The sequence below is a fragment of the Scyliorhinus torazame genome, chromosome 30 (genome assembly GCF_047496885.1).
Source record: "Scyliorhinus torazame isolate Kashiwa2021f chromosome 30, sScyTor2.1, whole genome shotgun sequence".
Classification (NCBI taxonomy): domain Eukaryota; kingdom Metazoa; phylum Chordata; class Chondrichthyes; order Carcharhiniformes; family Scyliorhinidae; genus Scyliorhinus; species Scyliorhinus torazame.
The window spans coordinates 29,874,672-29,888,305 of record NC_092736.1 but is presented as its reverse complement, the minus strand read 5'-3'; the positions used below and the strand labels follow the sequence as shown (position 1 = coordinate 29,888,305).

The 13,634-nt window shown below is 48.8% G+C and overlaps 1 protein-coding gene across 5 annotated transcripts in view; it reads left to right on the top strand.

The window, feature by feature from the left end:
• slc28a1 (solute carrier family 28 member 1) overlaps positions 1-4,270 on the top strand; it is a 134,671-nt gene extending 130,401 nt beyond the window's left edge. For all 5 annotated transcript variants that reach the window (XM_072493087.1, XM_072493090.1, XM_072493086.1 and 2 more), the window contains one exon: positions 890-4,270. In XM_072493087.1, coding sequence (XP_072349188.1) covers positions 890-1,010 — 121 coding nt within the window. In that variant the 3' untranslated portion in view covers positions 1,011-4,270. The remainder of the gene's footprint in view (positions 1-889) is intronic.
• The last annotated feature ends 9,364 nt before the right edge of the window (positions 4,271-13,634 follow it).

The following is a 13,634-nucleotide window of genomic DNA, read 5'->3' as shown; positions in this document are numbered from 1 at the left end:
CCAGCCATTGGCGTGTTTGGAAGGGTTTTGCTGGTTGGCACTCGACCGGTTTGGCCACATTACGAGCGCAACTTCCTTGGCCGTCAGGTCCTGGGGTGGGACTCAAACCTGGATCTTGTGGCTCAGAGGCAGGGCTCGCTAACCCACTGTGCCACCAGGTGTTGCAAAAGCATTGATAACTTATTTATGCTTCTCTCCAGGGTTATTATATTTAAATCCAGAGCTATGTAAAACATGCACAATCTGTGCCCTTCAATCAGCCTCCACAGCAACCTCCAGCCTCACATGTTACAGGCCTGAACCCATTGCCAATATCGGGCAGCACGACGGCACAGTGGTTAGCACAGTTGCTTCACAGCTCCAGGGTCCCAGATTCGATTCCCGGCTTGGGTCACTGTCTGTGCGGAGTCTGCACGTCCTCCCCGTGTGTGCGTGGGTTTCCTCCGGGTGCTCCGGTTTCCTCCCACAGTCCAAAGATGTGCGGGTTAGGTGGATTGGCCGTGCTAAATTGCCCTTAGTGTTCAAAAAGGTTAGGTGGGGTTACAGGGATAGGGTGGAGGTGTGGGCTTGAGTAGGGTGCTCTTTCCAAGGGCTGCAGACTCGATGGGCCGAATGGCCTCCTTCTGCACTGTAAATTCTATGTCTATGTATCTATGTCTATTGCCCCATCTCTCTAGCTGACTATCCTGGCCCAGCCAGTCTATGATCGGACTGTACGCAGAACAACATTTTTCACTGTACCTCTAATTCTAAATCTAATCGGGTGAAAGATAAGTTCAAATGCATGCGGGAGTTTGACTGAATAGCCTTTCCCTGATCCACACTCCCCTTGTGTACCTGCCGCCTACCTCTCTATCCGTCAATACTGACCCTCCCTTTCTTTCCACAGTGTGATGCCCATTGGAAACGGAACTATTTCTTTCACTGGCGAATGGTCAAGCATCAATCAGAGTGTGACATTTTTACACGACTGTTGTGGTGTATACAACAGCAGTGTCTGCACAGTATGAATGATGCCTTTCCCCTTTGTTATGATGACAACGTCTACAAGCCAAACGAACATTTGCTTCTTAATACGGTGAATTATGCAATTCTGGAATGTGGAGGGTCTCCACAGGGCGAGGACTGGAACTGTGGGCATTGTTACATGTACGAAGTTGCAACTGCACATTGTCCCTCCACACCTGATTTACAGAAATGCTTTTGTATTGTTTTAATGTGGTTTGCTAAAAGGTTGTGACATTATCACAGCTAGCCTGGATTACCTCTTAGAGTCATAAGAGGCCGTTCAGCCCATTGAGTCGATGCCAAAGGGTTTTCACAGGCTAGACCAGTATTTATTGTCCTTGGCTGCACTGAGTCCTCCAGATTTTTAATAATCAAGCGAGTCGAGGGTCATGGGTGGCAGACAGGGGGGTGGGGTTAAGGCGACAGATCAGCCATGATCTTAAAGGATGACTTCATTCAGGAGGCCTGGCGGCGCAGTGGTTAGCACTACTGCCTCACGGCGCTGAGCACCCAGGTTCGATCCCAGCCCTGGGTCACTGTCCGTGTGGAGTTTGCACATTCTCCCCGTGTCTGCGTGGGCCTCACCCCCCCCCACAACTCAAAGATTGTAGGGCAGCAGGGTAGCACAAGTGGATAGCACTGTGGCTTCACAGCGCCAGGGTCCCAGGTTCGATTCCCGGCTTGGGTCACTGTCTGTGTGGAGTCTGCACGTTCTCCCCGTGCCTGCGTGGGTTTCCTCCGGGTGCTCCGGTTTCCTCCCACAGTCCACAGACATGCAGGTTAGGTGGATTGGCCATGTTAAATTGCCCCTTAGTTGGAAAAAATCGAGTACTCTAAATTTATTTTATTTATTTTTTTAAAATATTTTTATTCTCCTCCTTTTTCACATTTTCTCCCAAATTTACATCCACCAACAATAAATAATAATGAGTAACGAATATGTCAATCCTCATATCAATAACAACGATCCCATCCTCCCACCAAACCCCAAACATTAGCCCGCATGTTCACATTAACAACTGACAAAAAGGCATCCGGAATCACCCATTGTCGCCATTAACACCCATCACCCCCCCCCCCCCCCCAACCCTCCCACCCCCCAACTAATGTTCGATGTTATCCAGTTCTTGAAAGCCCATAATGAATAATGCCCATGAATTGTAGAACCCCTCCATCCTTCCCCTCAGTTCAAACTTAACCTTCTCAAGAGTCAAGAATTGCAACAGGTCCCCCCGCCACGCCAGGGCACAGGGCGGAGGTTGCTTTCCAACCTATCAGGATTCGCCTTCGGGCGATCAACGGGGCGAAGGCTACAACATCTGCCTCCGCACCCGTTTCCAACCCCGGCTGGCCCGACACCCCGAATATGGCCTCCCGGGGGCCCGGGTCCAGTTTCACATGCACCACTTTAGAGATTACCCTAAAAACCTCCTTCCAGTAATCCTCCAGCTTTGGACAGGACCAAAACATATGAACGTGATTCGCGCCCCCCCCCCCGCAACGTTCACACACATCTTCTACTCCTTCAAAGAATCGGCTCATCCTCGCCCTTGTGAGGTGCGCTCTAAATACCACCTTCAGCTGTATCAGCCCCAACCTCGCGCACGAGTTGGAGGCATTCACTCTCCGGAGCACCTCACACCAGTACCCCTCCTCCATACCCTCTCCCAACTCTTCCTCACACTTTGCTTTGATCCCTTCCAGTGGTGCCTTCTCCTCTTCCAAAACAGCTCCGTAAACCACCGACACTACCCCCTTCTCCAGCGCCCCCTGTCATCAGCACCTCCTCCAGCAATGTGGAGGCCGGCTCCTCCGGGAAGCTCTGTATCTCCTTTCTGGCAAAATCTCGAACCTGCATGTATCTAAACATTTCCCCCTGCTTCGCTCCCAGCTCCTTCAATCCCGCAAACCGACCCCCAAGAAACAAATCTTTTAGTGTCTTAATCCCCTTCTCCTCCCATTTCCGAAAATTCTCTAAATGTATTTCTTTTAAAAAGGATGACTTCATTCACTTTGAGCTTTTCTGAACCAGGTGCCCCCTGACCAATCAGCTGATTGGACCCTTACTCTTAAAGGGGACTCGGCATTTTCTTCACAACTTGTTGCCCAGATTGTTGTCACTGATTCAATACTTCTTTGCTTCCCAATGTTTCCCACAGGTGTAACCTCCCAATAACTATCTTCCCAGGGGGCTGACATTGTATTCTGCCTGGACAGACTTTTCTAGAAGCAGGCTATCTCTAGAAATAGAACCACGGTCACAGGAGGACGGCCATGTGCAGAGATGGTTGATGTTGATGCACACTGCAGGGTACATGACTGCACCCTCTTGTGGCTAGGTCAGGGAGTGCTGTGGGTATCTCTGGACATTCCTTTCTGTGGCTGCAGGAGGAGGCCAATGAGGCGAGTGCATCTGCACCGTTGGGGAGCAAGCGGGGCCCATTCCCGGACTGTCACCTGGATAATAGAACCTGAATTGGCCGAAACCTTCGTCTACAGAGATGATCGCTCTCCATTTGGCCTCTGAATAGCAACGGAAAGCACAGGAAATTGGATGGTATTTATTTGTCCATGTTCCGTGCCCAAATACCTCGGTCTTGAGTTTTCTTCCTTGCTTTCCAGGTGCCACAAGAAAGACCTGCATTTATATAGCGCCTTCCCCAGCCGCAGAATACCCCAAGCCACTGTCCAACCAGTTGACTACCTCTTTGAAGTCTAATCTAGTCACTGTTGGATTGTAGGTAACGTAACGCAGCAAGATCCCCAGAAACAGCGCAAGGTCACGTTCTTTAGTGATGTTGGCAGGAGGATTAGACCGTGGAGAACTTCTCCCCCCCTCCCCTTCCACCGGGAAGGCAGACGGAGCCTCGGTTCAACGCCTCATCCAAATCCCGGCACCGGCAACATTTCAGCCGTCCTTCCGTCCTTCAGTTCTCCACGGGGAGCGACGGACTGGATTATGTGCTCAAGTCTCTAGGTTGGGACTCTTGTGCCTCAGGGAAGGGAGAGAGAGACTCATACCTGACTGTGCCAACAGAGGGCAGCATTGTAAAGTTATGGGCAAATGAATGTCAGGCGCCTCTGCACAGATTTTCCTGTTATAGGACCTGGTGCCAGTCAAGGGTACCGAACATGAATCTGGTGCTATCTCTGCCGGAGCTGCCAATTCAGTGCCAACTGGTTTCACAGGGGACAGACTAATATTTTGTTGAATTAAGTATTTTTGGCTTTGTCAATTAAATAATATATTTTGCGGCTTCAGTACTTGTTTCAACCTGTTTTTCATTTACTGATGGAGTACACCTAAACCGCTTTCCAGAGGAATTGGAATAGACTGTCAAGTGACAGCATTGTGTTAGCCCCGGAGCCTGAGGCAGTGTGGGACTTACAGCAGGGCTCACAGGGCAGTCTATTTACTCAAGAAGGAATCTGTTTCAATAGTGAGCGACAGCAAACAGTCTACAGAGTCTATTTAAAGAATCACCATGCAGTATAGCAAACAGTCTACAGAGTCTATTTAAAGAATCACCATGCGCTATAGCAAACAGTCTACAGAGTCTATTTAAAGAATCACCATTCACTATAGCAAACAATGTACAGAGTCGATTTAAAGGATCACCATGCAATATAGCAAACAGTCTACAGAGTCTATTTAAAGAATCACCATTCACTATAGCAAACAATCTACAGAGTCTATTTAAAGGATCACCATGCACTATAGCAAACAGTCTACAGAGTCTATTTAAAGAATCACTGGGCACTATAGCAAACAGTGTACAGAGTCTATTTAAACAATTACCATGCACAGTAGCAAACAGTATACAGAGTCTATTTAAAGAATCACCATGCACTATAACAAACAGTCTACAAAACCTATTTAAACAATCACCATGGACAATAGCAAACACAATCATAGAAACCTCTCCCGATATAAGCCAGATCGTATCTCCAGTGAAATACAGAGAGTGGAGGACACACAATGTACGTAAAATCAATCCCAGTCATTTACAGCGATGAGGCTTCAGTTTGTGATTGGCAGAACTGTTATCCAATCATCTCCTTCGGGTCTGGAATAGTGATGTCATTATATGCAGCTCCAATCTGATCGCAGCCTTCCTGCTGATCCCTCCTCTCAGCTAATCAGGTTTTATATCATCTGAGGCAGGAACTATCTCGTACTTTGATGTTACTTTGTCTGCGCGACCGGGACAAACCCTAGAATCCGGACACCGATCAGACATAACCAATGAGCCAGACAAATTAAACATGCATGCCCTAGGGCAGCACGGTGGCACAGTGGTTAGCACGGCTGCCTCACTGCGCCGAGGTCCCAGGTTCGATCCCGGCCTCGGGTCACTGACCGTGTGGAGTTTGCACGTTCTCCCCGTGTTTGCGTGGGTTTCGCCCCCACAACCCCAAAGATGTGCAGGGTTGGTGGATTAGCCGCGCTAAATTGCCCCTTCATTGGAAATAATTAATTGGGTACTCTAAATTTATTTTAAAAACATGCATGCCCAAGTGACGGAGAATAGAAATTCAGTCATCATTGGCAAGAAGGCCAGCTATCGCCAACGGTGCCCGGTGGTTAGCCGATCGGTGGGCACCATGTTATTGTGTCCCGTGATCACCCATCCATGCCAGTGTTGTATCTGTCCAATTCAGAAACTTCAACCAGCTCCTTAATCAAAGTTTACCCAAGTGTCTTTATTTATGAGGAGAATAAAGTACGGACGCAGATATAATGCAATAGATTTTATTAAATATAGTTAACCCGTAAATTACCCACTATATACATACAAGAAACACCCAGGACTCGACTATACTCCCTGTAAAGGTGGTTTGGTAAGTTGTAGATCCGATTCCGGAGTCCCTCTGGCTCATCTTGGCGAAGGCGATTCTCGCTGGCCGTCTCTTCCTTGTTTCCTTCTGGTCTGGTCAGGGTCACCTCACAAACCGAGTCTTTGCTGCTGGTGCCTCTGAGATACCTACCTTTATCCCCCCTCTCTCCCCACCTTTCCAGAAACTTCTCTGGCTTCTGATCAATGAGGTCTCGGGGGCGGGGGGGGGGGGGGGAGGGGGCGGGGGTCCCAGCAACCGATGGTCCGGTTGATGACCGTTTGACAGGCCACCTGAGCCTGGCCCAGGTGTCCCATCTCTGGTGGCGTGGGCTGTACATGACCTGTTCCCATATAAGGTAACAGACGATGCACTCGGTGACGGAAAGTCTGGCTCGATCTGGGCCACGGACAATAGACCTCTGCATGGGGTATGATGATCTGCTGCAGGGGCTCAGTCGGGTGCGGTGATCTTTGTTGGGTGATTGAATGGGACAGGCCCAGACATGTTCTGGCAGCTTGCCCGTTTGTTGTGTATTTGACTTTGGTCAAGCTGGATTCCAACAGCCTTCCTGCGGTTTGACTGATTTTAAAATGCCCAATTCGTTAATTTAGGACATCCAATTTAACCGGCCTTAAAACTAGGCCCTGATTAGATCACCACACTCGGTGGTTTCACCTCTTGAAGTCCTGTCGCCAACTGCCCCTCCCCCACCCTTGGTCTGCCAACATGCCCTTCCTCAGAACTTCAATTGAGAAGCAATTAGGCTCCTTGCTGGCTGACTGGACAACTCTCAACTTTAGTTGATGGTTTCCCCCCTCCCCCAGCATCCCCGACATTTTCCTTACGCTCTCAAGGAAAGACAAACGACAAGGAAAAAGGGGGGGAATCTTGTTCACGTCCGAGTAATTCTCCTGCAGGGTTCCTCTCTCCGTTGCCCTGGAGATCAACTACTGCAGGGTTATCGACTGTCAGCCGCGAGATGCGAGAGTATTTCCCCAGCAGGCCCTTCAGTTATCCCCCCCGCACGGACAATTAGGTTTTCCGGGGTCGTTACCCAACGGCATGTGCAGAATACCGTCAAAAGGGAGAAAATAATGGACGGCGTGGTGGAGGTCTGATGGCCACCAGTGAGAAAGCAGATCGATAGCTCACTCTGAACTCCCAACTGACCCTGTTGCTGAGTGACGTCCCCACCCACCAGTCTGTGGTTCGACATGGACCATTTTAACAAATGTGTTCATGTGTGGGCGTCGCAGGCTGTGCCAGCATTTATTGCCCATCCCTAATTAGGGGGAGGCAGTGGCGTAGTGGGACTGTCACTGGACTAGTAAACCAGAGACTCACAGGAATGCTCTGGGGACCCAGGTTCAAATCCCTCCACTGCAAATGGTGAAATTTGAATGCAATAAAAAATGTGGAGTTAAAAGTCTGATGATGACCCTGATCCAGCAGAGGGCAGTAGAGGATCCAGCAGAGGGCAGTAGAGGATCCAGCAGAGGGCAGTACGTGGAGAAGCTGATTGGCTGTTGCGGGGAATCTTTGCATCAGTGCATTGCGGTCACTGCATCTAGAAAGTGTACCTGAGCAAGACAGCCTAGGTGTTCAAGCCAAGGCAAGCATCCAGCAAAGGGCAGTAGAGCGGAGCGTCTGATTGGCTGTTGCGGGGAAAATTTTCATCCGTGCATTGCGGTCACTGCATCTAGAAAGTGTACCTGAGCAAGACACCCTAGGTGTTCAAGTCAAGGCAAGCATCCAGCAGAGGGCAGTAGAGCAGAGCTGCTGATTGGCTGTTGCGGGGAACATTTGCATCCGTGCACTGCGGTCACTGCAACTAGAAGGTGTACCTGAGCAAGACACCCTAGGTGTTCAAGTCAAGGCAAACATCCAGCAGAGGGCAGTAGAGCGGAGCTGCTGATTGGCTGTTGCGGGGAAGATTTGCATCCCTGCATTGCGGTCACTGCATCTAGAAAGTGTACCTGAGCAAGACACCCTAGGTGTTCAAGTCAAGGCAAGCATCCAGTAGGGGGCAGTAGAGCAGAGCTGCTGATTGGCTGTTGCGGGGAAAATCTGCATCCGTGCATTGCAGTCACTGCATCTAGAAAGTGTAGCTGAGCAAGACACCCTCGGTGTTCAAGTCAAGGCAAGCATCCAGCAGAGGGCAGTAGAGCAGAGCTGCTGATTGGCTGTTGCGGGTAAAATCTGCATCCGTGTATTGCGGTCACTGCATCTAGAAAGTGTACCTGAGCAAGACAGCCTAGCTGTTCAAGTCAAGACAAGCATCCAGCAGAGGGCAGTAGAGCGGAGCTGCTGATTGGCTGTTGCGGGAAAAAGTTGCATCCGTGCATTGCGGTCACTGCATCCAAAAGGTAGTTTGTGGAGGAGCTGTTGCATCCAGCAGAGGACAGTTAAACCCAAAACACTTCTTCAGTGTTTCCCTCCCTACCTCCTCCTCTAACCAAAAGAAAAAGACAATCAGTGTAAGGATCCCAGCCGAGTAAAGATCTAGAGGGAGACTTGAGGGCAGGTAGAAGGAGAAAGAAGTTGAACCGTGATGTCACTGCCTGCAGGTAAGTGATTGGCTGTGACTGGTAAGTAGTTTTTCTTTTCCCTGAGGTGTTATCGTGCGGGGCGCAGTGGTTGCTGAGTGAGTGCTTGCTGAGAAGGGGAGTACATTTTTATTTAAAAACTTACTGTTGGGAGTGTAAAAATGGCAGGAGATCCCAGACCCATGTTATGCTCCTCTTGCTCAATGTGGGAGTTCAGGGACGCGGCCGATGCCCCTGACTCCTTTATGTGCGGGAAGTGTGTCCAGCTTCAGCTCCTATTAGACTGCATGACAGCTCTGGAGCTGTGGATGGACTCACTTTGGAGCTTCCGCGATGCTGAGGAGGTCGTGGATAGCACGTTCAGTGAGTTGGTCAGATTAGGATTGGTAAGGGAGACAAGGACTGGGTGACCAAAAGGCAGAGAAAGAGCAGGAAGGCAGTGCAGGTGTCCCCTGCGGTCATCTCCCTCCAAAGCAGGTATACCGTTTTGGATACTGTTGGGGGAGATGACTCACTAGGGGAAGGCAGTAGTAGCCAGGCTCATGGCACCGTGGCTGGCTCTGCTGCACAGAAGGGCAGGAAAAAGACTGGCAGGGCTATAGTCATAGGGAATTCAATGGTAAGGGGAGTAGACGGGCGTTTCTGTGGTCGAAAAGGAGACTCCCGAATGGTATGTTGCCTCCCGGGTGCACAGGTCACGGATGTCTCAGATCAGCTGCAGGACATACTGAAGGGGAAGGGTGAACAGCCAGTTATCGTGGTGCATATAGGCACCAAAGATATTGGGAAAAAACAGGATGAGGTCCTACAATCAGAATTTAGGGAGTTAGGAGATAAATTAAAAAGAAGGACCTCACAGGTAGTAATCTCAGGATTGCTACCAGTGCCACGAGACAGTCAGAGTAGAAATTCAAGAATAATCAGAATGAATACGTGGCTTGAGAGATGGTGCAGGAGGGAGGGGTTCCGATTTTTGGGACATTAGAACCGGTTCTGGGGGCGGTGGGACCATTACACCTGGGCAGGACTGGAACCAATGTCCTAGGGGGTGCTTTTGCTAACACTGTTGGGGAGGTTTTAAACTAATGTGGCAGGGGGATGGGAACCAGATTAGGAAGTTAGAGGTCAGTAAAGAGGCAGCAACTAAAGCCAGTAAGGTACTAGATAATAAACTCAATGTGACTAAGGGGAAGAGTAGACAGGGAAGAGATGATGAATGCAAAGGGACAGGTGGTCTGAGGTGCATTTGTTTCAATGCGAGAAGTGTAGCAAGTAAGGCAGATGAACTTAGGGCTTGGATTAGTACCTGGGAATATGATGTTATTGGTATTACTGAGACTTGGTTGAGGGAAGGGCAAGACTGGCAACTAAATATCCCAGGATATTTATGCTTCAGGAAGGATAGAGAGGGAGGTAAAAGGGGTGGAGGAGTTGGATTACTGGTCAGAGATGATATCACAGCTGTGATTAAGGAGGGCACGATGGAGGATTCGAGCACTGAGGCAATATGGGTAGAGCTAAGAAATAGGAAGGGTTGGGACTTTACTACAGGCCTCCCAAAAGTGAGCGTGAAGTAGAGGTACAAATATGTAGACAGATTATAGAAAAATGTAGGAGCAATAGGGTGATCGTGATGGGAGATTTTAACTTCCCCAAATTGAATGGGACTCATGTAGTGTTGGAGGCATAAATGGAACAGAATTTGTAAGGAGCATCCAGGAGAGTTTTTTAGAGCAGTATGGAAATAGTCCAACTCGGGAAGGGGCCATACTGGACCTGGTATTTACTCCGAAGAATAAAGATAGAAGGTGAGAGGGGCTGGGAGGAAGCAGTCAGTACAGGGATACCCTGTGGTCGTTCCCCTTAGTAACAAGTATACCGCTTTGGATACTGTTGGGGGGGGGACTTACGAGGGGTAAGCCATGGGGTACAGGTCTCTGGCACAGAGTCTGTCCCTGTTGCTCAGAAGGGAAGGGGGAGAGGAGTAGAGCATTTGTCATTGGAGACTCCATAGTTAGGGGGATAGATAGGAGATTCCGTGTTAACGAGAGAGACTCGCGGTTGGTGTGTTGCCTCCCAGGTGCCAGGGTGCGTGATGTCTCGGATCGTGTTTCGGGATCCTTAAGGGGGAGGGAGAGCAGCCCCAAGTCGTGGTCCACTTAGGTATCAACGACATAGGTAGGGATAGGGATGAAAGGCAGGAATTCAGGGAGCTAGGGTGGAAACTAAGGTCTAGGACAAACAGAGTTATTATCTCTGGGTTGTTACCCGTGCCACATGTTAGCGAGATGAGGAATAGGGAGAGAGAGGAGTTGAACACGTGGCTACAGGGATGATGCAGGAGAGAGGGTTTCTGATTTCTGGATAATTGGGACTCATTCTGGGGTCGGTGGGACCTCTACAAATGGGATGGTCTACACCTGGACCAGAGGGGTACCAATATCCTGGGGGGGAAATTTGCCAATGCTCTTTGGGAGGGTCTAAACTAGTTCAGCAGAGGCTTGGGAACCTGAATTGTAGCTCCAGTATACAGGAGGTTGAGAGTAGTGAGGTCATGAGTAAGGTTTCAAAGTTGCAGGAGTGTACCGGCAGGCAGGAAGGTGGTTTAAAGTGTGTCTTCTTCAATGCCAGGAGCATCCGGAATAAGGTGGGTGAACTTGCGGCATGGGTTGGTACCTGGGACTTCGATGTTGTGGCCATTTCGGAAACATGGATAGAGCAGGGACAGGAATGGTTGCTGCAGGTGTCGGGGTTTAGATATTTCAGTAAGCTCAGGGAAGGTGGTAAAAGAGGGGGAGGGGTGGCATTGTTAGTCACGGACAGTATTACGGTGGCAGAAAGGACGTTTGATGAGGACTCGTCTACTGAGGTAGTATGGGCTGAGGTTAGAAACAGGAAAGGAGAGGTCACCCTGTTAGGGGTTTTCTATAGGCCTCCAAAAAGTTCCAGAGATGTAGAGGAAAGGATTGCAAAGATGATTCTGGATAGGAGCGAAAGCAACAGGGTAGTTGTTATGAGGGACTTTAACTTTCCAAATATTGACTGGAAACGCTATAGTTCAAGTACTTTAGATGGGTCTGTTTTTGTCCAATGTGTGCAGGAGGGTTTCTTGACACAGTATGTAGATAGGCCAACGAGAGGTGAGGCCATATTGGATTTGGTACTGGGTAATGAACCAGGACAGGTGTTAGATTTGGAGGTAGGTGAGCACTTTGGTGATAGTGACCACAATTCGATTACGTTTACTTTAGTGATGGAAAGGGATAGGTATATACCACAGGGCAAGAGTTATATCTGGGGGAAAGGCAATTATGATGTGATGAGGCAACACTTAGGATGCATCGGATGGAGAGGAAAACTGCAGGGGATGGGCACAATGGAAATGTGGAGCTTGTTCAAGGAACAGCTACTGCGTGTCCTTGATAAGTATGTACCTGTCAGGCAGGGAGAAAGTGGACGAGCGAGGGAACCGTGGTTTACTAAAGCAGTCGAAACACTTGTCAAGAGGAAGAAGGAGGCTTATGTAAAGATGAGACATGAAGGTTCAGTTAGGGTGCTCGAGAGTTACAAGTTAGCTCAGAGGTTACCTAAAGAGAGAGCTAAGAAGAGCCAGGAGGGGACATGAGAAGTCTTTGGCAGCTAGGATCAAGGATAACCCTAAAGCTTTCTATTGATATGTCAGGAATAAAAGAATGACTCGGATAAGAGTAGGGCCAGTCAAGGACAGGAGTGGGAAGTTGTGCTTGGAGTCCGAGGAGATAGGAGAGGTGCTAAATGAATATTTTTCATCAGAGTTCACACAGGAAAAAGACAATGTTGTAGAGGAGAATACTGAGATTCAAACTACTAGACTAGAAGGGCTTGAGGTTCATAAGGAGGAGGTGTTAGCAATTCTGGAAAGTGTGAAAATAGATTAGTCCCCTGGGCCAGATGGGATTTATCCTAGGGTTCTCTGGGAAGCTAGGGAGGAGATTGCTGAGCTTTGATCTTTAAGTCATCTTTGTCTACAGGAATAGTGCCAGAAGACTGGAGGATAGCAAATGTTGTCCCCTTGTTCAAGAAGGGGAGTAGAGACAATCCCGGTAACTATAGACCAGTGAGCCTTACTTCTGTTGTGGGCAAAATCTTGGAAAGGTTTATAAGAGATGGGATGTATAATCATCTGGAAAGGAATAATTTGATTAGAGATAGTCAACACGGTTTTGAGAAGGGTAGGTCGTGCCTCACAAACCTTATTGAGTTCTTTGAGAAGGTGACTAAACAGATGGATGAGGGTAAAGCAGTTGATGTGGTGTATATGGATTTCAGTAAAGCGTTTGATAAGGTTCCCCACGGTAGGCTACTGCAGAAAATACGGAGGCATGAGATTCAGGGTGATTCAGCAGTTTGGATCAGAAATTGGCTGGCTGGAAGAAGACAAAGGGTGGTGGTTGATGGGAAATGTTCAGACTGGTTACTAGTGGTGTACCACAAGGATCTGTTTTGGGGCCACTGCTGTTTGTCATTTTTATAAATGACCTGGAGGAGGGCGTAGAAGGATGGGTGAGTAAATTTGCAGATGACACTAAAGTCGGTGGAGTTGTGGACAGGGCGGAAGGATGTTACAAGTTACAGAGGGACATAGATAAGCTGCAGCGCTGGGCTGAGAGGTGGCAAATGGAGTTTAATGCAGAAAAGTGTGAGGTGATTCATTTTGGAAGGAATAACAGGAAGACAGAGTACTGGGCTAATGGTAAGATTCTTGGCAGTGTGGATGAGCAGAGAAATCTCGGTGTCCATGTACATAGATCCCTGAAAGTTGCCACCCAGATTGAGAGGGTTGTTAAGAAGGCGTACGGTGTGTTAGCTTTTATTGGTAGAGGGATTGAGTTTCGGAGCCATGAGGTCATGTTGCAGCTGTACAAAACTCTGGTGCGGCCGCATTTGGAGTATTGCGTGCAATCCTGGTCGCCGCATTATAGGAAGGATGTGGACGCATTGGAAAGGGTACAGAGGAGAATTACCAGAATGTTGTCTGGTATGGAGGGAAGATCTTACGAGGAAAGGCTGAGGGACTTGAGGCTGTTTTCGTTAGAGAGAAGAAGGTTAAGAGGTGACTTAATTGAGGCATACAAGGTGATCAGAGGATTGGATAGGGTGGACAGTGAGAGCCTTTTTCCTCGGATGGTGATGTCTAGCACGAGGGGACATAGCTTTAAATTGAGGGGAGATAGATATAGGATAGATGTCAGAGGTAGGTTC